The sequence below is a fragment of the Cervus elaphus genome, chromosome 13, assembly GCF_910594005.1.
Source record: "Cervus elaphus chromosome 13, mCerEla1.1, whole genome shotgun sequence".
Lineage (NCBI taxonomy): Eukaryota > Metazoa > Chordata > Mammalia > Artiodactyla > Cervidae > Cervus > Cervus elaphus.
Window position 1 is genome coordinate 43,416,425 of NC_057827.1, and position 25,942 is coordinate 43,442,366.

At 38.6% G+C, this 25,942-nt stretch overlaps 1 protein-coding gene across 2 annotated transcripts in view; it reads right to left on the bottom strand.

Moving 5' to 3' along the window:
- PRKD1 (protein kinase D1) overlaps positions 1-23,361 on the bottom strand; it is a 340,125-nt gene extending 316,764 nt beyond the window's left edge. For both annotated transcript variants that reach the window (XM_043922695.1, XM_043922694.1), the window contains exon 1: positions 22,814-23,361. In XM_043922695.1, coding sequence (XP_043778630.1) covers positions 22,814-23,077 — 264 coding nt within the window. In that variant the 5' untranslated portion in view covers positions 23,078-23,361. The remainder of the gene's footprint in view (positions 1-22,813) is intronic.
- Positions 23,362-25,942: the final 2,581 nt, after the last annotated feature.

Genomic DNA, 25,942 nt, shown 5'->3' on the forward strand with positions numbered 1-25,942 from the left:
CAAAAATCTAAAGTCAAACGAAATAAGGAGACCAAGGAGTATGTTTCATACAAAAGGAAAAATAAAACTCCCAGAAAACACCCTAATGAAATACAGATAAGCAATTTATCTGATAAAGAGTTCAAAAAAGTAGTCCTAAGGATGCTCATGCTTTGTGAGAAGAATGGAGAAACTCAATGAGAACTTTAAAAAAGAAATTAGAAAATATAAGAAAGACCAGATTAGAACTGAAAAATACAGTAACTGTAATTTTTAAAATGCACCAGAAGCACTCAACAGCATACTAGATGATACACAAGAAATATAAGCAATGTGGAAGACAGAATGGTGCAGACAACCCAATCAGAACAGCAAAAGAAAAGAAAAAAAAAAGAATATTTAGAAATGAGGAGAGTTTAAGGGACAACATCAAGCACACTAGCATTTGCATTACAGAGTTCCCAGAAGACAAGAGAGAGAAAGGGGCAGAAACCTTTTTCGAAAAAATAATGGTGAAAACTTCTTTAATGTGGGGAAGGAAACAGACATCCCAATTCAGAAAGCACCAGAACTCCCAAGCAAGATGAATCTAAAGAGATCTACACCAAGACATATTCTAATTCAAACAGCAAAAGCTTAAAATATTGGGTTAGCCAAAACGTTCCTTCAGATAGTATGAGAAAACCTGAACAAACTTTTTGGCCAATTCAATAAAAATAGAATTTAAAAGTAGCAAAAGAAAAACAACTAATTAAATATAACAGAAATCTCATAAGACTATCAGCTGATTTTTCAGCAGAAATTTACAGGCCAGCCAGAGGAAGTGGCAAGATGTATCTGAAATACTGAAAGAAAAAACCATAACCTAGAATACTCCATCTGGTAAAGTTGTCATTCAGAAATGAAGGAGAAACAGTTTCTCAGATGTCAAAACTAAAAGAGCCAACACAACCAAAACAGATTTACAAGAAATAGTTAGGGTCTTCTTTAAGTAGAAAAGAAAAGGTCACAACTATAAAGAAGAAAATATAGGAAAAATCTCACTTATATATAGTAAAGTCAGTGGATCAGCCACTTAAAAAGCTAACATGAAGGTGAAAAGAAAAAAGTACTATCATTAACTATAACTTCAATAAGTAGTTAAAGGATACCCAAAATAAAAAGGTGTAAAATATGAAATAAAAAACAGAAAATGTAGAGGAAAATGGTACTAAAAAGGTGCTGCTTTTGGAATGCCTCCAAACTGAGCCTATAAAACAAAGACTATTAAAAAAGATAAAGGAGGATATTACCTAATGAAAAAGGGGTCAATATAATAAGAGGATATAATATTTGTAAATATTTACTCACTCAACATAGGACTACCTAAACATATAAAACAAACATTAAATAAATAAAGGAAGAAATAGACAGTAATACAATAGTAATATGGGACTTTAATATCACACTTAGGTCAATGGACACATCACTGAGACAGAAAATCAATAAGGAAACACCGGCCTAAAATAACACGTTAGATGAAATAAATGATACATAGAGAGAACCACACATCCAAAAGAAGCAAGATACACATCCTTTTCAAGTGCACATGGAACACTCTTCAGGATAGATTATATTTTAAGCCACAAAACAAATCTCAATATATTTAAGAAGACCAAAATCATATCAAGAATCTTTTAGACCACAATGGCATGAACTGAAGTCAACCACAAGAAAACTGGAAAAGAAAATAATAATATGGAGAATAAACAACATGCTCTACAACCAACGGGTCACCACAGAAAACAAAAAGAAAAATTTAAAAACTCTTGAGACAAATGAAAATGGAAACACAATTGCCCAATATATATGGGATGCAGCAAAAGCAGTTCCAAAGGGAAAATTCACAGTGAGATAGATCTATCTGCAGAAACAAGAAAAATTTGAATTAAGTACTTTAAATATACCTTTAAAGGAACTAGGAGAAGAACAAGGAAAGCCCAAAGTTAGTAGAAGTAAGAAAATAATCTTAGAGTGGAATTAAATGAAATAGTCTTAAAAAGCCATAGGAGAGCTCAATGAAACTAAGTTTGTTCTTTGAAAAGATAAATGAAATCAACCAATCTTTAGCCAGACTCATCAAGAAAAAAGAAAGAACCTAAACAAATAAAATAAAAAATGAGAGAGAAGAAATTAAGCCAACACCACAGAAATACAAAAGATGGTTAAGAGAATACTATGAACAGTGATATGCCCACAAATTAGAGAACATAGAAGAAATGGATAGACTCCTAAAAACATACAATCTTCTAAGATTAAATAATGAAGAAATAGAAAATCTGAATAAATCAATTACTAGAAATGAAATTAAATCAGTAATCAAAAAACTCCTGCAAAACCAAACTCCAGGTCCAGATAGTTTCACAGGTGAATTCTATCAAACACTTTAAGAAGAGTTCACACCTATCAATCTCAAATTATTCCAAAAACTGAAGAGGAAGGATCACTGTTAAACTCAATTTATGTAGCTACTATTTCTCTGATACCAAAACCAAACAAAGACAGTACACAAAGAAGAAAATTATGGGCCAATATCCCTGATAAACACAGATGCAAAAATCTTTGACAAAATATTAGCAAACCAACTAAAATAATATGTTAAAAGGATCATACACTGTGGGATTCAGTTCAAAAATACAAGGATGATTTGACATCTGTAAGTCAATCTATAATATATATCCTATTAGTAAAATGAAGGATGTAAATAATTTAATCATTTCAACAGGTGCAAAAAAAAAGCAACTGACAAAATTCACCTTCCACTCATGCTAAAAACTCTCAACAGCAACAGAAGGCTCTCAATGAAGTGACGTGATTGCTTGGCTAAGATTTCCATTACTATATATACATTGTTGTTTGTTGTTTAGTCACTAAGTTTTGTCCAACTCTTCTGTGACCCTTTGGACTGTAGCCCACCAGGTTTCTCATGGGATGTCCCAGGCAAGACTACTGGAGTGAGTTGCCATTTTCTTCTCCAGGGGATCTCCCAGACTCAGGTATCAAATCTGTATCTCTTGCATTGGTAGGTGGGTTCTTTACCACAGGAGCCACCTGAAAAGCCCATATACAGACACAGATAAATTGTGTGTGTGTGTGTGTGTGTGTGTGTGTGTGTCCATTCAGTTCAGTTTAGTTGCTCAATCGTGTCCAACTCTTTGCGACCCCATGGACTGCAGCATGCCAGGCTTTCTCTGTCCATCACCAACTCCCGGAGCTTGCTCAAATTCATGTTCGTCGAGTTGGTGATGCCATTCAACCATCTCATCCCCTATCATCCCTTCTTCTCTTGTCTTCAACTTTTCCAACATCAGCGTCTTTTTTAATGAGCCAGTTCTTCTCATCAGGTGGCCAAAGTATCAGACTTTCAGCTTCAACCTCAGTCCTTCCAATGAATATTCAGGACTGATTTCCTTTAGGATGGACTGGTTGGATATCCTTGTTGGCCAAGGGACTATCAAGAGTCTTCTCCAACACCACAGTTCAAAAGCATCAAATCTTTGGCACTCAGCTTTCTTTACAGTCCAACTCTAACATCCATATATGACCACTGGAAAAACCATAGCTTTGACTAGACGGACCTTTGTTGGCAAAATAATGTCTCTGCTTTCTAATATGCTGTCTAGGTTGGTCATAACTTTCCTTCCAAGGAGCAAGCATCTTTTAATTTAATGGCTGCAGTCACCATCTGTAGTGATTTAGGAGCCACCAAAAATAAAATCTGTCACTGTTTCCATTGTTTCCCCATCTATTTGCCATGAAGTGATGTGACCAGATGCCATGATCTTAGTTTTCTGAATGTTGAGTTTTAAGCCAACTTTTTCATCTCCTCTTTCACTTTCAAGAGGCTCTTTAGTTCTTTGCTTTCTGCCATAAGTGTGGTGTCATCTGCGTATCTGAGGTTACTGATATTTCTCCCAGCAATCTTGATTCCAGCTTGTGCTTCATCTAGTCCCATGTTTCTCATGATGTACTCTGCATATAAGTTAAATAAGCAGGGTGATAATATACAGGCTTGACGTACTCCTTTCCCAATTGGGAACTTGTTCTCTTGTTCCATGTCCAGTTCTAACTGTTGCTTCTTGACCTGCACACAGATTTCTCAGGAGGCAGATCAGGTGGTCTGGTATTCCCATCTCTTTAATTTTATATATAATTTTATCTTTTTAACAAATACATGTTCTACAGGTACAAATACACATGCATATATGTAACTGTTTCTTTTAAGTCAATTATAAGCTTGGAAAGATGATAAGCTAATTTAGAAAAGTTTTTGGGCACCTGTCTTTATGGCAATAATTAATTAAAAGGATCAGTCCCTAGTCTGGGTTCCTCATAATTTCAAATAATAAAACTTATCTATTTAGAAAAAGTATTTTCTTTGTATTTTCTGTAACAGGCATCTAGCCGATTCAAAAGTATTATCAAATGATTATGAAACAACCATAAGAGGTGAGGTGTAACTCACTGCTTTTCCTGGCCTGGAAATGTTAAAGATGTTCTATAGATATAGTCTGGGTGTTAAAAGGACATGAACTTTGGAGCCTAGATGTCTAAATTTAAATCCCAACTCTATCACTGCCTATCTAATGCTGGATAATTTTTCCAGTGACAGTTTCCTCACCTAAAAAAATGAGGGTAAATGTTGTTATCTTTCTCTAGGGTAAACAAATAAGCTAATCCTTTAAAAGAGTGGTATAGTAATGGCTGACAAATGTTAGTTGTATCAGTGATAATATTCACAATAATAGTAACAATTGCTAATATTATTTTAACTGTTCTATCAGAAGTTGATTCCTACTGATGTTTATACCAGTAGTCCCTTACTGAGCAGGTTTTGACAGAGCTTAAATGATTCGGGGTACAAGCTGAGTTCAAAAGAATCAAATCACAACTGATTCTTATTCATGGATTCAAACTTAAGGTAAGATTAATAAAAACTAAAAGTAATTTGATATTATTCCCAGTTTAAAGAGGGGGTACGAAAATAGGATCTAACTCCTGACTGCCCCTAGTATAAAATCAGTAGCCTAAAATAATCAGAATCAGGTTTTTTATTAAATTATTTTAATTAGAGGTTAATTACATTACAATATTGTGGTGGTTTTTGCCATACATCAACATGAATCAGCCTTAGGTGTACATGTGTCCCCCATCCTGAACCCCCCTCCCACCTCCCTCCCCACCCCATCCCTCTGTGTTGTCCCAGGGCACTGGCTTTGAGCACCCTGCTTCATGCATCGAACTTGCACTGGTCATCTATCTTACATGTGGTAATATACATGTTTCAATGCTATTCTCTCAAATTATCCCATCCTTGCCTTCTCCCACAGAGTCCAAAAGTCTGTTCTTTACATCTGTGTCTCTTTTACTGTCTTGCATGTAGGGTCATCATTACCATCTTTCTAAATTCCATATATATGCTTTAATATACTGTATAGGTGTTTCTCTTTCTGATTTACTTCACTCTGTATAACAGGCTCCTTTTATCCACCTCATTAGAACTGACTCAAATGCGTTCTTTTTATTGCTGAGTAACATTCCATTGTGTATATGTACCACAACTTTCTTATCCATTCATCTGCCAATGTACACTGGTTGCTTCCATGTCCTGGCTATTTTAAACAGTGCTGCGATGAACGCTAGGGTACATGTGTCTCTTTCAATTCTGGTTTCCTCGGTGTGTATGCCCAGGAGTGGGATTGCTGGGTCATATGGCAGTTCTATTTCCAGTTTTTTAAGGAATCTCCACACTGTTCTCCATAGTGGCTGTACTAGCTTGCATTCCCACCAACAGTGTAAGAGGGTTCCGTTTTCCCCACACCCTCTCCAGCATTTACTGTTTGTAGACTTTTTGATAGTAGCCATTCTGATCAGCGTGAGATGGTACCTCATTGTGGTTTTGATTTGCATTTATCTGATGAGTGATGTTGAGCATCTTTTCATGTGTTTGTTAGCCATCTGTATGTCTTCTTTGGAGAAACACTGTTTAGTTTTTTGGCCCACTTTTTGAGCGGGTCATTTATTTTTCTGGTATTGAGCTGCATGAGCTGCTTGTATATTTTGGAGGTTAATTCTTTGCCAGTTGCTTTGGTTGCTATTATTTTCTCCCATTCTGAAGGCAGAATTAGATTTTTAAATGGAAATCAGTTTAGACAAAAGGCAAATAAATCAATAGTTTGCGGAGAACACATGATACTTTTTCTGAAGACAGTTTAATCATACTCCAGGGCTGCCAGATGAGTGAGGTCGCCACTTAAATTGATTTTCAATTGCACAGCACACTGGCTGTATGAGATAAACCCTATCAGATGAGAGAGCACACCTTCAAAGGAGTCAGAGAAAAAATTCTTGGAGGAGAAAAGCAGGAAGATCACACCACACTATCAAGAGTGTTGAAACTTGGCCTAATTCATGAAATGTAACCAAATTTCCCTCCAGGAACTCTAGTCTTCCATATCCTTGAACTACAAGGAACGAGGGGTGAGGGAGGAGGGTGACTTGGGTCACCAATCCAAAAATAAACAGGAAGCAAGGGTTTTTTTGTATGTCAAGAGCTCGACACTTAAAATGCTGGATAAAAGATATACTTGATGACTTTAAATAACTATTTGCCAGTGGAAGAAAATTTCACTGTGAAAAATCGAAGTTGAGATAACTCCTGTACTCACCAACTATTTTGTTCTCTGTAAAATCTTGTCAGGAAAGGTGGGAACCATCTTTGCATAAGTAACCTAGAAGCATGATCATTTTAAACAGAAACACAGGTACACAATCGCTACTGTTTTGTCATTAATGATAGATATAGGGATATCATCTCCCATAGCTTGGCACCAATGGCTGAAAGAAGCCCTCCCAGGAGTGACTATTGAAGTTATACAAACTTTTGGCTCACAGCATGCAACTCTTTTGCCCAAATATGGTTGTTACGTATAATACTTGGGTGATCACAGATTCCACATCTGAGGACTGGATGTTATGCTAAAAAGCAACAGGATTCCAGAAAATCAAATATGATATCCACACAGAGGTGTTTAAGACTCTGGGGAAAATCAACTCAGATATTTAAGAACATCTGAGAAGGCTTAAAACTGCATGAAAAAGTAAATTATGAAGGAAAAAGGATACAAACAGCAGGGCAGAAAATTTAAAACATATGAGGAATAAATCTGGGTTGTCACGAGCTAAAATTATGAAGAGAAAATAAAAAGAACTAAGAAAAGACAACCCCCCCCATGAGATAAGAAGCAAACACATACACATATAGATGGATAGATATATAATTTAACACCTGCCTCTAGTATACAATAAATAAGTAACAAAGTATGAATTAAAGTGATTTTCAAAAACAAGCATAACTTTAAATCATTTTAAAAGCTAAAATCTGACTTAAGAAATATAAAACATAATTGTCACATAAATGTGACATAAAAAGATTTAAAAAAAAATGAAAGTAGCTAAGGTTAAGAATTGGCAGGAAACAAAGAAAAGGTAAATGTTTTTCAACTGTAATTCTACTGACTTACATCAAAGCAGCCAAACTAGTGACTATTAACTATTTAAAAAGTTCCTTGCTGGAGACCACTCCTGAGTGTTCCCTGTCAGCCCATCTGAGTTTCTCAAGTTCACTCCATAAACCAGTGGGAAGCCAAAAAAAAAAAGCAAAGGAACATTCAGCTAAGTTGAATCTGTGTATTTTTTTATTTACACCCACCCTCTACCCACCCCCACCTCACCACACCACACTCCCCATCCTGGGCAAAGACATTATACTTTCCTCTCCTACCGCTATCTTTTGTATGTCAGGCTTTTTATTATTTCCATAATTATGTTCTTAAAATCTACAGGTAAATGAGGCTGAGATATGACAAGTAAAACACTAAGTGTCTTTCATAACACTTCAACTAGGTATCCACTAACAACCACAAAAGACTCCTTTCTGTTCCAAAGACTCAATCCAATTCAACAAACATTTATTCAGGCCCTATCATAAAGTGTTTTCAGGAAGGGAGGCTTTCACTGGCTTCAAATCCTTGGCCCAGTCAGTTAGATGAAGGAATACCAACTCCTCAGAAAAGATTCGGATCCCAGAGTTTTGTGTTTATTCACTTGTCTCCTCAAATAACAGTCCAACTTTCTTCCAAAGTACATCTTATATCTCAAAACACTTCTAATTCACTTAAAAAAACAATTATTTGAATAATAATTATGGATCAAAGGAAGAAATGAGGATTTCCTAGAAAGCAAATAGCCCCGATATAACTAAAGACTTAATTAACATACAGCCTGACCACACACAGTTCTTCTAGAAACTTTACCATAATGGGATAAAACATTAGTTTAAATCACTCAGTGCCACACACTGTTCTAGATTTCTGGGATATAACAGTAGAAAAACAGGCAAAGATGGTTGCCTGTTACACTCTCATGTGATTTTCTAAATCTTATTCAATTTACTAAATAAAGATTTCCCTGAGCCTTTGTGTGTAAATCAAAGTTTTATCAACCAAAAGATATTTCAAATTATCAAAGACAGCTCTACAGTATTGAATAAACAATGCAAATGTTTCTTTTGCAAAAGAAAGGACTTTTGGAGAAAATGGACATGTCAAAGATGACTTCACATTTATGTTTTTAAGAATCTCTTTTTGTAATTCAGGTATCTAAAGAACATTACAGAGAATGGTAATAGCAAGCAAGGGTGAAATTTTAAGAAATTATCCTATGGAATTTTCCTAAATATTTATAGGAAAGTATATTTTTCAAACTACTTTTTAAAAGATTAAAATGAATTTAGATATACAGAGAAAACAACAGGCCAGTTGTTATAAAAGAAAGCTGGAAAGTGGAAAGTGTTGTTTCCTTTTCAGTTTTATTATTTGCTCATTGTGAATTTGCTAGATATATTCCATACAGTCTACCCACTGATGGATTTAAGCACTGGCTATTAAATTTAACAGTTTATTCTGAATCTCTTTTAAAATAGAGCAAAAGCCCCAAACCATAAGTATTTGTAATTTTCAAATTGAAGAAAGCAAAGAACCACTATAATTCTAAAATAAAAACTATAAATACTAATGTTATCAATATTAACAGACAATACTAAAATATTAAAGACAATATTAATCTTAGGAATTTTAACAGACAAGTTCAAACATAAATGTTATATATGTAACTGGGGAAAAGTCTGCCATACTATATGCATAAAGACATTAAAAAAAATTGATAGAATCTTAAATATCCAAGAACAGTTGACAAGTTAAACATATTGTGTCAAATCCATATACAAATTGTATTCAGATATTCAGATATTAGATATTGGTGCCCTAGAGTGTTTTTTTATTTATAAGGAAAGCTACCAAGTTAGAAGAATCATCTTATGAGTTGTGACTAGGTGGTCAGGAGAAGCCCTGAGAGAGGGCCAGCGTTCAATCACATATTTAATATCCCTAAGAAGTATTTTCTTAAGAACCTTAAAAATGTTTAAGTACGAAAAAGCAGTTATCCTATCAGGTTCAAAATTCTTTAGTGTAGATAGAAAAGGGTTTCATTTATCTTAGGAACTAAAATAATTAAAAATCCAATCAAATGATCAATCTGGGTAGGAAAAGTCATATATAGATTGGATCCAGGGATGTCGGGGACACGATTACCTCCTGAAATAATGGAACTGAAACAAGATTCCACGCAACTGACCTAAACTTAACAAGAATCCACTTTCTGTCCCAGCTAAAAGCACCAGCATTTATGCAAACTTAACTAAAAGGAGAAGACAACTGTAGAATTTACATGGAGAGGGAACTCCACAAACTATGTGAAATCACATAATTATTTCACAGGTAGAAAAAGATCTTTCAAAATGGGAATATTTGTAATTAAATAGAGGAAATTTTAAGAGGCAAAAACATCATATTAATGCTTTTATTAATACTTTCACTTATAATTATGTAAATATAATTAGGCAATTAATTTTAATTTTGGCTTATGTATATGGCAACAGAACACTTAAGAACTTAAATTTTACCTTATTTGCGTATTTAAAGTTTCATTTATCAAATGTATAAAAATTACTTAAGAAGATATAAAGGTTTATCAGGCAGGTGATTGCAGTATTTAAAGGAAATCAAATACATTAAAATGTTTGAAAGTATCTAAATAATTGGATTTGCAAAGGATATTAATTCTTCAAAGATTCTTATATGTGATTGTCTCCTAGAGTAAAAATTTTAAATATAAGTTGCACTAGAAAGATTAAGACTAACATCTGAATCTATAACTTTAAAAACTTGCAAACTAAATTCTAAAACCAATGTAAATATCTGAATAGCCTTCACACAAAAATTATCCCCAAGGCGCTGAACATTTTATATTTAAAACTTGACATAGAAAGTACCATATGAAAAGAGAAAAGAACAGTATGTGAGTTATGATGAGCATATTCATTTATAGAACAAGACCTCCCATTTTGTAATTTAGCTGAATTTCTCACTTTTTCGGCAGTTAATGTGGTATATTAGTATCCTGTTACTTCTGTAATAAACTACCACAAACTTAGCAACTTTGAAAAGCACAAATTTATCCTCTCAGAGTTCTAGAGTCCAAAGTCAACCTCACAGAGTTAAAGTAAATGTCTGGTTCTTCCAGAGGTTCTAGGGGAGAATCATTTTTCCTGTCTTTTTCAGCTTCTAGCTTCAACTGTATGGCTTGGCTCAAGACCCGTTTTTCAAATACCTCCCCTCCAGTCTCTGCTGTCACATCTCTTCCTATTCTTTTTTTTTTTTTCATCTCTTCCTATTCTTATGCTTGGTCTCCTCCTGTTTTCCCCTCAGAAGGACCCCAGCATTCCCTGGTTTCCAGCCCATTTCCTCCACTTCCAAGTCAGCAACAGGGAATCCAGTCCTTCTTATGCTTGTAATCTTCCCTGCTTCGCAGTCTCATCCGTCTGACCTATCCTAGAAGATTCACCACTTTTAAGGGTTTACACGATGGGACTGGCCATGCACATAAAATTCTTAATATTACTTCAGAGAATCCAGGATACTCTCCTGACCTCAAGAGACTCAGCCACCATCTGCGAAGCCCCTTTTGCCTCATCATTTACAGGTTCCAGGAGTTAAGATGCGGACATCTCTGAGGATCACTATTCAGCCATTATGTGTGGCAATTCTATAATTTTCAAAATAAAAGAAAAACATAGGTTTCAAATTAAAAGAAAAACAATTATTTAATTGAAGTATAAAATGATAATAGTTCATGTATGGAAAATTCTAAACAGAAATGATCATACAAAATCAAATTTCTTTTCAAATGGCTTTAGACCCCATTTACTTGCATTATTTTCAACACTGTAATTTCTGAACCTAAAATTCTTAATATTATTTCAACAGTATAATCATCAATAGAAGTCAAGCATAGAGGACTAGGTATAACTCATATATTTGCTTCTTCCAGGCTATGCCTGTGAATATCTTAAGAAAACATGAGCTACCACCTACACATTATTATCATGGGACAATACGATTTCCAAAAAATTATCTCCCTTATTTGCCCACTTGTTTTTTAAATATAAGTCTTCTAAGTAATCAAGGATATTGATGTGCAATTTCTCTCCTTCCTGCTAACCATATTATACTTTCTGCAGACCAGAGAATAAAAGATAGTACAACGTGAAACTATGATAATGTTATCCCTCTGGATGTAAGTCAGAGTATTCTGCCTTTGTGATGGTTGCCAAGGGTACTGGAGCTTCAAGGCAGGCCTTTCTGTTTACTTACTTGAATTAATAAGGGTAGCATGAATCACCAAAATAAGTAAAATTATCTGCTGTTTGAAACAAAAACACATACATAAGTATCACGGCACCTTGATTTATACTGACTGGTTGGAAAAATAGAGTGCAAATTACTTTAGATACTATATTCAAAGTCAGGTCTAATTAACTGGTTTATGAAATCAATTCTAAATACTGGGTATATCTTAAAGTTATATCAAAAAAGACATTTTTGATCAAAGGGGATACTACTCTAAGAATCCATTAAGAATAGTTACTCAAAGTGACATCATTAATACATGTAATCTGAAGACTCCATGAAATAAATTCGACATGTAAGTTTTGCTTTTATCCTTAAATATACAAGGACATTTGGCCAAAAGGCAACACAATGTCTGTCCTCAGTAAGGTTTTCTTTCTGTTTTTGTTTGTTGCTTGTTTTTAACTTAAAACTCCACCGTTTTTATCAGTAAACATACAATTTAAAGGATTTCCAGGACAACAGACACAACTGTTCCAGGTAAGTGGGCATCTGGTCACTCTATGTAACTCCACTCAATTAAATTAGTCCATTCTTATTGTATCATCACTGTTGCTCCATATTCTTCCCAGAGAATTGAATAAAAGCCAAGAACATGCAAGATCTAGTCTTTCATTCTTTGCAAATCTATGCAAGCTGTTGGATTTCTTTAAATACTCTAAAAATCTACATCCCAGGTGAAAATAGGTACCACAGTAGCAGATGGAATTAGCATGTGTCAAAGGAAAGGGCACAGAACCTCCCTGTCAAGAAACTACTCTAAACCTAAGTAATTTTTTCTCAGCACTGATCATTGTTAGAGAAGGCACGAGCAATTCACTTTACTACTCCTTGAGCAGTAACTGAAGCTATGTTCTCCTAATTCAAGATGGGTTATCTCAAGATAAGGCTTACAGGCACAGTACTGCACTAGGAAACATCTAGTAAATTCAGATTTCTATTACAGCCAGATAGGTCTTTGCTTTCATGTTAGCCAAGAGACTACCAGTGAGTAATGTCAAAAGAGAATTCCCTATGAAACTTGTCCATTATACTAAAGCTGCAAAGTTCCAAATATATCAAAGACAGGCAATATTTCAGGTACATTTCCAACCCATCAGGGCTGAATATAACTACTTTCCTATATGCTTCCCGACAGTCATTCAGGGCAGGAACCCTTAGGATAAAACTGAGTTATGTCATACTTTAAATCAAATCATGTCCACTTATACAAGCAATTACATTTCTGTAAAGCCTAAAGACAGTATAATTAGTCTACACAGGAAGTGCTGGCCTTAGCCCTGTACACAAACAATGCAAAGGAGCAATTCACAATCCAGACTGGTTAGCACTACTAAAGTGAAAAGGAAAACTTCCATGTGGCCTGCAATTGATTATGTATAAGTGAGAGTTTACCTTATGGCAGGCTAACTCATAAGTGACCAAAAATAAACAAATACATTAAATTAATAGAAAAGAGGAAACATACGTGCAAACCATAATCCTTAGCATATGCACACAGTCAATCCACATACTTCTCAAATGAAAAGCAACCACTGACAGGCACTTTTCTTAAGACCCTTGACTATTTTCTCAGAATCTTCTCACAATCAATGTCCTATTTACGAAGAAATGATTCATTGATTTTCATAGGTAGCTAAGATTCTTTACATCCACTAGTCTTGAGCCACACTTGACCAATACATATTCTTACCATAATCGCTTCTTTCAAAACACCTCCATGTCCACATTTCCTAGGACGGAAGTGCTGTGAACCAACCCAGGAAATTTAATCACACAGGATAATTAACTTCTCTGGATAAACAACAGTGGTGTCTGGAAATTTATAAAAATGGGTGAGGATTGGCTATCCTTACATCTTCTTACCGGAGTACAATGAAAGCAAATACCAAACCAGATTCTGCTACGTAGATATTTATTTAAATAACAAGTAGATACACTGCAGTTTATATGACTCTTCAAGGGTAATCCATGTTTCTAAAATATCACTACTTCAGGCAATCACGTATCTCTAAAGGCCCTAATATCCGCATGACAGTCCGTATTACATGTCCCTTATGGGTATCTTGCCACTGATAAGATGGGGGACACGCAGTGGTATCCCCCAAAGAGGCTAGAATCTCAGCTAACCTGACCACTAACTGGGATGTGAACCAAAATAAGGCAAGTCTTCCAGACTAAGAAATAATTTAAACTAATAGAAATAACATAACACTGTCAAAGCTGAAGTGTTTCTAAGTAGGGAGTTTAATGTAAGGGAGTTTAACATTCCCCTCCCTCTCACTTTGGTCAAATTCCAGACTCTGTGTATAGACCTATGGCCATTCCAGCTCTCCCTGTTCTTAAGACTACCTAAGTGAGAGGAATAAAGAATTGAGTGGCTTTGCTTTTCACTTAATAGTTACATGATGGGAGTAGTAAATGATTTAACCTCTCTGACCCTTATTCAGCTCCTTCAACCTTAAAATGGAGAGAAAATGCCTATCACAAAGGGCTACTGTGAAAAATAGACACGACCAATGCCAAGACGCTAAGATACAGACAGGCACGCAGAGTCCATGCCAGGAGGTGTGGCTCCTGGAGGCTCCTTTTGTGGGCCTTTGTCACCAAGAGCAGAATCCTTCCTGAAACTCTCAGTCAAGTCCTCATGGAGTTGCTATTTGAACCCCTCATCTGTGACATTCTTAAAACTTCCCAAGAGGACTATCTGCTTGTAAAAAGCCACTTCCACTCCTGCTGACTCAGTCCATAAGAGGTCAGAGCTGTGCCCTCAGTCTCCTTTGCTGCCCTCAGGTACCACTAGTCTCAGGTACCCCACAGGCCTCACCGATGGTCACCTACCCAAATCTACTCAAGCACCCTGGATTCAGTGCCATCACCACAGCTTAACTCCCACCCTTTTCGTACCCAACCATTCCCTCAATTCCTTCCTGCTTTTAACAATGGTGAAAGCCACAGCGGCTTCTGGCTCATATTTTCATGATCATATTCGTATTTTTCATTCCTTGCATGACATGTATGCGAAAAAAAATCTCCTGACAATTATGGAGCAAAGAATTCAGACATTTTTTAAATTGTGCCTAAATACAAGCAGTAAATTCAACAAATTCCTCAACAATCAGTGACCTAGACAGAATAAAAGCCAATGAACCAGTGATGCAATGAAAAGTACGTAACTTTTTTTCCTTTTCACTAAAATAAGTTGAACAAAATCTGTGCATGATTGCATATTTAAAAATCTAATCTTCATATTTGCCAATATTGTTTAGCTGCTGTATCAACTATCTAGCTTTAGTCTAATATAGTCTTTTTGAAACCTTGGAAGAAACTTCAATATAGGAAATTGTAAATTTGGACAGGCATAACTGTGTCTCAATGTGTAGTGTTCTTATATCAATTCTCACCTTTTTAAGTATACAAATTGTAAGATATTCCAAAATGGCCACAGTGGACATGTAATTAAAGGCTTTACTTATTTATCTCTTTCCTGTGAGACTAGAAAGACAGAATAAGAAACAGCATAATGTGGGTTTCTCTGCTGCCAAGTAACTTCAAGTGGTGCTGTCATTATTGGTTTTTAATGGTACAAAAATATTTGGTTGACAGTATCAGAGGAATTCCTGGGGGAAATTTCACATATTCTTATAGATGGAAAAGAACTTTTAATATCTGTGAGCAAAACAACCATTTTCTCTGTATCTAAGTTCTATCAAAAGAAAGAAAAAATTGATGTACTTTTTCTTTTTGTTTTATGTTGTGCTAACATATTTCAGTCTCAAGGAAAGATTTAAGAAACTTAAATCTTATTTTCAAAACCTCTGTAGAATAATACTGGGGACATTAAAAGATCAGCACTATCTTTAAAAGCATCCTATATTTTTAACCTGTATTTCCACATTTGGGCTTAGATTTTACAGATGAACAGAAGTGACTATCCAAAGTCAAAAGCATTAGCTATTTTCAACACACAAAAACAATGCAAACAAACATTTTTAAAAAGAACCTTTATGTTATGATCAACTCCAACGGAACTGAATTTTACTCACTTCTAATCCAATCTGAGTCCAGCCCTGCTATCTTGATGATTATACTAGTCTTTCACTACAGCTTGAGAACTTATTAGGAAAAGGAGTACCTCAAGGCTGTATACTGTCACCCTGCTTATTTAACTTTTATGCAGAGTACATCATGAGAAACGCTGGGCTGGAAGAAGCACAAGCTGGAATCAAGATTGCTGGGAGAAATATCAATAACCTCAGATATGCAGATGACACCAACCTTATGGCAGAAAGCAAAGAAGAACTAAAGAGCCTCTTGATGAAATTGAAAGAGGAGAGTGAAAAAGTTGGCTTAAAACTCAACATTCAGAAAACTAAGATAATGGAATCGGGTCCCATCACTTCATGGCAAAGAGATGGGGAAACAGTGGAAACAGTGGTTGACTCTTTTGGGGGCTCCAAAATCACTGCAGATGGTGATTGCAGCCATGAAATTAAGATGTTTGACTCCTTGGAAAGAAAGTTATGACCAACCTAGACAGCATATTAAAAAGCAGAGACCTTTGTCAACAAAGGTCTGTCTAGTCAAGGCTATGGTTTTTCCAGGAGTCATCTATGGATGTAAGAGTTGGACTACAAAGAAAGCTAAGCATCAAAGAATTGATGCTTTTGAACTGTGGTGTTGGAGAAGATTCTTGAGAGTCCCTTGGACTGCAAGGAGATCCAATCAGTCCATCCTAAAGAAGATCAGTCCTGGGTGTTCATTGGAAGGACTAATGTTGAAGCTGAAACTCCAATCCTCTGGCCACCTGATGCGAAGAGCTGACTCATTTGAAAAGATGCTGCTGCTGGGAAAGATTGAGGGCAGGAGGAGAAGGGGACGAGAGAGGATAAGACGGTCGAATGGCATCACCAACATGAGTTTGGGTGAACTCAGGGAGTTGGTGATGAACAGGGAGGCCTGGAGCGCTCCAGGTCATGGGGTCACAAAGAGTTGGACACGACTGAGCAACTAAACTGAACTGAGAACTTATTCAATGATTCCAGTGTAATACATACAAATATATAGCTTTCATATAATTATGCATTCCACTTTTTTTCTTCAAAGGATGAATGAATAATTATTGATTATTATTGTCTGAAGGTTTTATAATGGAGCATGAACTTCCATGAGTGGTAAGCAGCAGCTGGTGAAAAGATCTGGAAAAAGACTTGTGACTGGCTTAGCCAAATTTCTATCTTAACTGTTCCCCAGTAAAATCACCTCTAGCCCCAGTCTAACACTTCTGCATGTGCACAACTATGTTATTCTATTATCAGCTGTTCGTCAGATGTAACAGTTTAGCAAACTAGCTCTAGATGCTAGCATGACAGCAAAATGTGATCTCTATAAGCCATTTCCAAGTGTGTTCCTCCTCACATCAATGATTAATTTGCAAAATAACTTTTTATTTGTCTTGAGGACCAGATCTGAGAATCATTATACTGTCAGATGTGGTACCATTACCTATTTTATTTGGCTTTTTATCAAATGAGATATCATTGGAATCCCACTTGCAATTGAAAAGGAATTAAATCAACTTGTCAAAAAATAATAAAAAGCAATATAATGATCTTTATCAACATTTGTGTTTTTCATTTTATAATAATCAAATTGCTCCTTGACAAATTTTGAGAGGTTGAAAATTGAGAGGCAGTATCAAAAAGCAATTACTCCTAAGATTTGCCCTATTGTAGAGGTCAAGGGAAAAAAATGTTACCTTGGCCTTATGGCCATATTGCTTTTTAATAAAATTTTAATTTTATATTGAGATAAGAATAAGACAACAGACTATACATTTCTTTATTAATAAAATAATATGCTAGTCTATAAAGCCTTATATATCAGTAACATTATTTATTATTCACCTATATACCAGCAGTATATTTAATGCTCTACACATATTATCTTTACTCTTCAAAGTAATTTTAGGTAAGTGACAACCATACATTTATAGGATTTTGATTTGTCTAGTAAGGTCATTAAAAGGCATCCATGAATAGTGAAGACCTACATACAATCATCTCACAAATAGAGTAACAATAATTGGCAAAATAAAGTTTGAAATCTCCCTTAATGATTATGACAGGAGTTTGGTGTACAGAGCAACACATTCATAAACTATTAACAGTTTTCCAGCTCCACTTAACCTCCTCTCTCACATATATACAGACTATAGCTGTCTCAGAAAAGTCTTTCCAATTTATTTTAATCCTGGATCTAAAGATCTAAAGTAATGCATATATTTGTCAAAACAGCCAATTGTCCAATTCTCCCAGCCCAAAGTTTGGAAGACTGACACAAATGATATTTCCTTGGGAAAGTGTTCAACAGCATACACTGATATGAAAAGGTTTTTAGTTCTGTGTATTGATAGAAAAAACATAAAGCAGAGTTTCTCTTTTGCATTATAAGATATACAATGAGGCCTCAATTTTGCAGCCTATAATGCAAATTATAAAACAATACTTTAATATATGGCAGCTGTACACGGATAATTAGGCTTTCAAAATTATGTTTCAAAACACACTTAGATACTTAGACAATATACTACATATGTATATATTACACAGGCATTACATATATATAAAAATATAATCCTATTATAAACTAAACTTGAAAATTTAAATACACCGTATTAAAGCATTATATTACTTTAAGACTTACTTAATGAACTGGCACATTCTATACTTCATCATTAAATCAGAAATAACAGAAATGATGACAATCGTAAACTGTCAATGATGACAATGATGACAGTGTAAATGATGACAAAGTAAATGATGACAATACAATGATGATAAATGTAAATTCTGAATAAAAATATACAAACCTACAACCCAAATATCTATTTGCTTAAAAGGATTTTGTTGGCCTATGTGTGCTGACCTGGTCAAACAGTTAATCATTCCCAGTTTCTTCAATCTGTGTAGAAGTAGCATAGCTAAAATTAACAATAAAATTAAAGTGACACTACAAGTGTTAAGAAAACAATTTACAATTAAGAAAGCAAAACAACTATAAGCAGAGCACAGCTGCTCTCAAACTAAGGCTCTAACCTTTGTTCTACCTTTAATGAACTATTGTCCCTAAAATTTCACTTCTTATTTCCTTGGTCAGAAAAATGACTATGCAAAGTAAAAATATGCCAGGAGCCTTAGAGATGCTATTACTTCATTTAAGTAAATTCAAAAGGAAAATATGAGCTGTCTATCTAATAAGATAACAGGCAAAATGACTGGACAGTCCTATTAATTGCATTCCACATCCCTAAATTAATACTGCTTATTTTTAAAAAGCGTGTGTGTGTGCACATAGACACACAGACAATATGTGAAACTAAAGTAATTCTTCCTTTGGAATAGGGCTCCTTGTTTCAAAACAATTCCTTCTTAGTCTATATATTCAAGGTTCTTTTGATAGTAGAAAGTAACAATGTTTCAAAGTGAAGTCAATTACTGTAACTATTTTTACCCTCCAGAAAATAATAGTCATGAATACTATCTAACATGATATATATCTTTATACACAACCAGCCTTCAAGGTTACATGCTTGCAAAGTAAAGAAATAAGCATAATATAGAGACCTTAAACATATTTCCCCAAAAAGAAGGAATTACTTCTACCTCTGTATTCATAAAGTGTTACATACCGATATGTATGTGGCACTTTAGATTTTTCACCTAAACTAAAATATTTTAAAAATTCAACTGAATCACTTTGCTGTACACCTGAAACACACTGTAAATTAACTATGCTCTAATATAATATAAAAATTATATTAAATATTAAAAATACTTATGTTTAAAAATTCTTTAGCTATATAATTCAGGACATACTTAGGGTACATTTATCTTAAAATCAGAATATTTTTGCTCCATTACCATCAAAAATTTTCAAGCATAATCATCTATCTGCCACTTAGCAAACCTACATGATTAACGAAAAACTATAAATTCTAAGTAATAGCAAAAGTGATTTAAAATACTATTTCTCAGAGACGGACCTCTCTTATTTAGTCATTTCACAGTCATTCATCCCACAGAAAATGTCCCATGAATGCTGCTGATAAAAACTGAACTGTCAGCTAATACTTTCAAAGATTTAAGATAGTCCAATCTCTGTTAGTATTTAGGAAACTCTCAAACCTATCACGTGAAAACCTTCTTAACATGTTACAACGCAATGAATGTGGAGGGCTCAGAAAATCTAGAGAAATCCATTCTACATAGTAAATTGTAAATGACTTCTAAATCCCAGCACTGTCCTAAAACATCCATTTCTCTCCCTTCCTCTCTTCCTCTCTTTTTCTCTCCTGTCATCCTATCTCTGAGTTAGTATCTTGAGAAAGTAATTCAAGAGAATCTGAAATAAGGGACAAAGAAATTCTTCCCATTTCCTTGACTCTACACTGACCCCCTCCTCCATTTCTGCTGTCTCTGCTATCCTGTGATGGATACTCAGCCCTCTTAACCTTGAGGTATAATTGTATCTCAAGATAGATGACAGAAAACAGATAGATGAAATTTTTTCCTATCGAGTAAATACCTAATTACAGTATCCTGTATATAAACAACTCTCAAATCCACACACATCTCTAAATCTCTCTTTGCCACAACATCCCACCCCCCCCCCCAGCCAAAAAAAAAAAAAAGTGTAAGTGAGATCTTTATTCGGCTATCCCAAACAAACTCTCAAACTCTTAGAGACAGAAGAACTACTAGAATAAATAGAAAAGGAAGGGGTTCCCCTTGTAAATCAGTCACCAGGACTGGTGATTTCTCTTTGCCAGTGTCTCTCCAGCTCTCTCCCCCAGAGCTTTGGCTCAGGGTTCTATTAGCTCATGAACTCCAGTCTTCCTTCGGCCATAACATTTTTGGCCTTTTAAAACATACTCCAAACAGCAAATCCATCTTTCAGCTGCCCTTGATTTGATGTCTCTATGTAAAAGATACAGAGACTCCTAGTAATTTGAGTTCATCTTAATTGAAAGGCCTTTTCATAATTTTACTTTCTCTAAATATTTTAGTCACTATCCTCAGGTCCTCTATATTCCATAGGTGCTTTCTGCTGCTCTCCTGCACACGTATCATCCCCTCCACAAAGGATTCCTCTTGGTAGTTACAGAGATAAGAATTCACTCTTCATTCAATTTCTGTCTCAAACCTCTTGATACAGGCATATTTCTCCCCATTCTAAATTCCATCGAGGTGTGGCTATATGCATGTATGTGTGTGTGTGCGCGGGTGTGTGCACAGGCACACCCTTTAAAACTGTTCAAAGATAGTCTGTCCATATTAACTTGACCCAATGAATATTACCTGTAACTCACTTGCTTTCAGCTAAAATTCTATACAATCACATTAGCTTTTAAGAAACTTTATCTTAAGTTCTTTATGTGCTTGTTCATTATTGTCCTTTAATTAACTGGCTTGCACTCCAATGGAAACTGTTGTAGACTGCAACTTCCATTAAGGGAAGGCTTTCAGTGCCCAGGAGAAGGCTCCCGTTAACCTGCAATAGACACTCCACAGTATTGATGAGGAGAAGGCATATGATATGACTTAAAACAGAATTAGACAGTATCTGCCATTTACGTGGAAGATGCAAAAAACTGAGAGTCACACGTATTATAAAATGTCACCCGTTCAATAAACAAAAACTCCTGACACTGTTAACTTCGTCTGGCCTCCAGAACTTTTACAACTTTTAGACTAGTGATTTCTCCCTAGGGATTTTTCCTACTATTTCTGTGCTCAGTGCTACAATTCACAACACACAGGTTTAGCAAATTCTGTTCCAAACAGTTTAAAGAAAGCTTTCATGATTATTCAAGGGACCTTTATAAGGCAAGTACCAGTTAGTCCTTCAGGGCTGAAATTCAGCACCTTTAGAGACCTCTGTCTCCACCCAGAAACCCCCGCTGTTTACACTAAGAAGACTGGCGCCAAGGCCCCCTTTCCTTTTCACTCTTATCACCCCCTTCCATGAAACGCCCCTCTGGACCGCCACAGAAACAACCTGAAATTCAGAACTGCACAGTAAACAGCGATGGGCGGGCTAGGTCTCCTCCCTGGGCGGCGTGGTCCAGGAGAATGGCCCTTTTCCCATTCTGCCTTTGGTGGCCGCTGTCCAAAGTCCCACAGCCTCAAAACTTAGGGGGCAGAGCCAGCCTGGGGTGCTCCTGGACAGGACCCCCCGCCATTCACATGCCTGTGCCCCGGCTTCAAAGCTCCACCATCAGTGCCCTGGGAATCAAAATCCAGAAGGCTGCAACTTTCAGATTTATCGTTGAAAAAATTGCGCCCATGTTCACAGAGTTGGGAACAGACCACAAGGAGGTGGGGAGCTGTGGTCTGGTCATTTGTTTTCACAGCTGGCCGAGTCAATCATTCTCTCTTAAAAGCTTATTTGACAGGTGAGAAATTCCTCCTCTCTAGATCATTCCAGGAACTCCTCAGCATCAATCTGAGCTGGGTGAGGGGCCTGAAGGGGAAGGGAGTGGTGCTGAAATCGTGCTGAGCGTGTCCCCGGGGAAACTCTAGTGCAGGAAGGAGGATTTCGGCGCCAGGAGTGAGCTGGTCCAGGGTCCAGAGCGGAGAGAGGGGAGAGCCGGGAAGTCTTTAGTGGGAGGGAGAGGTGCGACCAGAAAATAGAAGATACCTGGAAATGTCCTGAAAGGGATGGAATTGGGGGAGAAGGATGCAGACTGGAGGGAAATCGGAAATAGAAAGAGGTTGGGGCAAGGGGAGAACTCGACAACACGAAGGGCAGAGCCTCGGATGCGGGCGTCCAACCTCGGCCGGTGTCGGACCCTTCCAGAGCGCCGGCTAGGCTGGCTGCCGGCCGAGCCCCCGGAGCCGGAAAGTTGGCGCGGCGAGGGGCGGCCGGAGGGCAGTGCCCCGAGCGCGGCGGGGAGGCGCCGGGCTCAGAGTCGCGCGGCGCCTTACCTTCTGGTCGACTATAGAGCAAGCCATCTCGCGGACGTGCGCCAGGCTGTAGTCCCCGGACGAGTCCTGCAGCAGCAGCACCGGCTCGCGGCTCAGGCCGATCTGCAGATGGAAGGAGATGCCCCCGGCCGGGGCCGCGACGGGAGTCAGGAACGGCGCGGGCCCCGGCCCGGACCCCGGGACCAGCGCGGCCGCCGCCGCCGCCGCTGCAGCCGCCACGGGCAGCAGCGGGCTGGGCGGCCGCAGGACCGGAGGGGCGCTCATCGCTCGGCCGGGCGCGCCGAGGGCCGCGGGGCCCGGCGGCTGAAAAGTTTTGCTGCCGCCGAGCCGGGAGCTTCTTTCTTCAAGAGTCGAGGCGGAAAATAAAAACTTTCCGGAAAAGTCCCCGCGCGGGGGGAAGGGCGAGGGGATGAGGATCGGGAGGGGAGGGGGTGGAGGGAAAATGGCCGAGGCGGGAGGGCTGCGCCGCCGGGAGCGCGGGCGGCGCGCGGGGGAGGCGCCGCCGCGCGGAGGAGCAGCAGCTGCGGCGCGCGCGGAGGGACGGGGCGGCGGGTCTGCGAGGCCGGGGCGCCGGGCGGGGGCGGGCGAGGGGGCGCGAGGGGCGGGGTAGGGGAGCGAGGGGCGGGCACTGCGGAGCCACCACCCGGCGGGCGCCGGAGCCGCAAGAGCCGCGGCCGCGCGGCCGCACTGGCCGCAGTGTGCCCGGTGGCCGCCCCCTCCGCCGGAGGTTCCCTGGGCCTGAGCCTCCCGTGGCCCGGGCAGGACTGAGCGGCAGGGCGTGGGGCCGCCTCCGCGAGCATGGTTCGACCCTTCCCTCCCTCCCTCCGGGACCCCGCTCTCTTCGCTGGCCCGGCTGCCCGACTGCGGACGGAGGGGACGGGGCGCCCTTCCTACAGCCCGCTGCCCGGGACCAGGAGCTTCACGGTCCCCACTGTCCTCGCCACATCATCCAAATGTTCGAGGACGACGCTTCTACCCGTGAAGTGGCCTGTGCTAAACTCAAGAGTGCCAAGCCCTGCGATTCTCCGTGGGTCTTACCTTCGGAGGGAGGATGAAAATAGAGGGTCCTTGGAAACCCACTTAAATCCCAGGTCTTTCCAGGAACCCTTGGGTTCGTTGCCAAAGAGGGTGGGAAGCCAATCCACGGAATATATTTAACCTGTCTACTTTTTTTGACACTGACACACCCTGATACCCAAGCCCACACATTCCACCGCAGCTCCCAAGGCACCAGACATAAGTTGCTAAACTCAGACTAAGTTCTCTTTTGAAAGAGAAGGCATTCGTTGTCTACATTTTTAAAAAAGAGGAAGGTCTGATGCAGTCTCTGTCCCTTACCGTTATTCTTTGTGTCTGAAGCTTCTACCCCGCTAAGTCCTCAGAATCCGTTCCTTCACTGTAAAGTCAGCTTTAATACAGCAGGGATGCTCCCAGCGCCGCTATCATGTAGGTTCGGCACCACCATCTAGGTTGGGCACCATCGGCTTTAGTTTTGATAGTTGTTTCCTGTTGTTGCCTTTGTTGTAGTTTTGGCGGGGGTGGGGAGGTGGGAAGGGTGTTTGGAGATGAATTCTACTCTTCTCCCACCAGGACATAGGTGCACAGGGCCTTTGAAAGGCCCTGCCACAATGATCTGCTGCCTGTCACCATCCTGGAATACTTAATGGTTTTTTGTTTGTTTGTTTTTTCATTTTGCAGTGTGTTAGTCGCTCAGTCGTGTCCGAATCTTTGCAACCCCATGGACTGTAGCCTGCCAGTCTCCTCTATCCTTGGAATTCTAGAGGCAAGAATACTGGAGTGGGTAGTCATTTCCTTCTCCAAGGGATCTTCCCCACCCAGAGATCAAACCCAGGTCTCCTGCATTGCAGGCAGATTGTTTACCAGCGCGCCACTAGGGAAGCCCGGGGGCCAGGCAAATTATGTAGCCCGCTTTTCCATTTCCCTAGTCCTTTCCCTTATACGGCACAAGCACCCACGCATGCGCGCACGCGCACACACACACACACACACACACACACACACACACACACGCACACGCACACGCACACTAATAATGTGCGTTTTATTTTGTACTGTTACATTGTTTATGTCTTGACCTCTGTTTCTGACCCAGGACGTGACATTTCAAGGTGATTTTCTCTTCAAGCCTCTTTCCCAGGGTCAGTAATGGAGACCTGAATGTCCTCAAAGACATTGTCACTCACTGCACTAAGAGAGACCTGAATGTTTTTCTCTCTGGATTTGATGGTGTTAGGAGGTCTACACGTGTGTTGGCAGTTTCTTTGTTTACTTACTTAAAAAGTGGTTCACTTCATCTGTCCATCCATCCCTCCATCCATCCATCACATGCTCCTGTCCTGTCCGCCTCTTTGCGACCCCATGAACTTAGCCTGCCAGGCTCCGCTGTTGGCTGGTTCTCCAGGCCAAGAATACTGGAGTAAGTAGCCATTTCCTCATCCAGGGGATCTTCCTGATCCAGGGATTAAACCCACGTCTACCTGCATTGCAGGTAGATTCTTTACCACTTGAGCCATTGTGGAAGCAATTTCCACAATATACAAGATTCAGCTAAGCTAGGAGAAGCATGGGCTTTCCCAGTGGATCAGCAGTAAAGAATCTGCCTGTCAATGCAGGAGATTCACCTTCTATCCCCAGGTCAGGAAGATCCCCTGCAGAAGGAAATGGCAACTGACTCCAGTATTCTTGCCTGGGAAATCCCATGGACAGAAGAGCCTGGTGGGCTACAGTCCATGGGGTCTCAAAAGTGTTGGACATAATTTAGTGACTGAACAACAAGGAGAAGAGTGGCATTATTCTTAATGCTATGCCTTTTGGTTCTCTGTTGTTTTTTAATGTCAGAAAATGTATTTCATTTTCTTTTAAAATCTGAATAAAGTCAATATTCCCACAATTTCCTATTACCAGAAAAAAAGCCTGCTGGTCAGTTTACAAGGCCTTACAATAAGCTAGTTTTGCTTGACTTTGAGCCAAAACCTGAATGACAGAAAAGTCCCTTAAGAAGATCAGGGGGAATTATGAACTAGGCATAGGAAACAGCTGGTGTAAAGGAACTAACACAAGAATGTACTTGGCATTTTCAAGGCACAGGAAAAGAGGGGCAAGTACCTG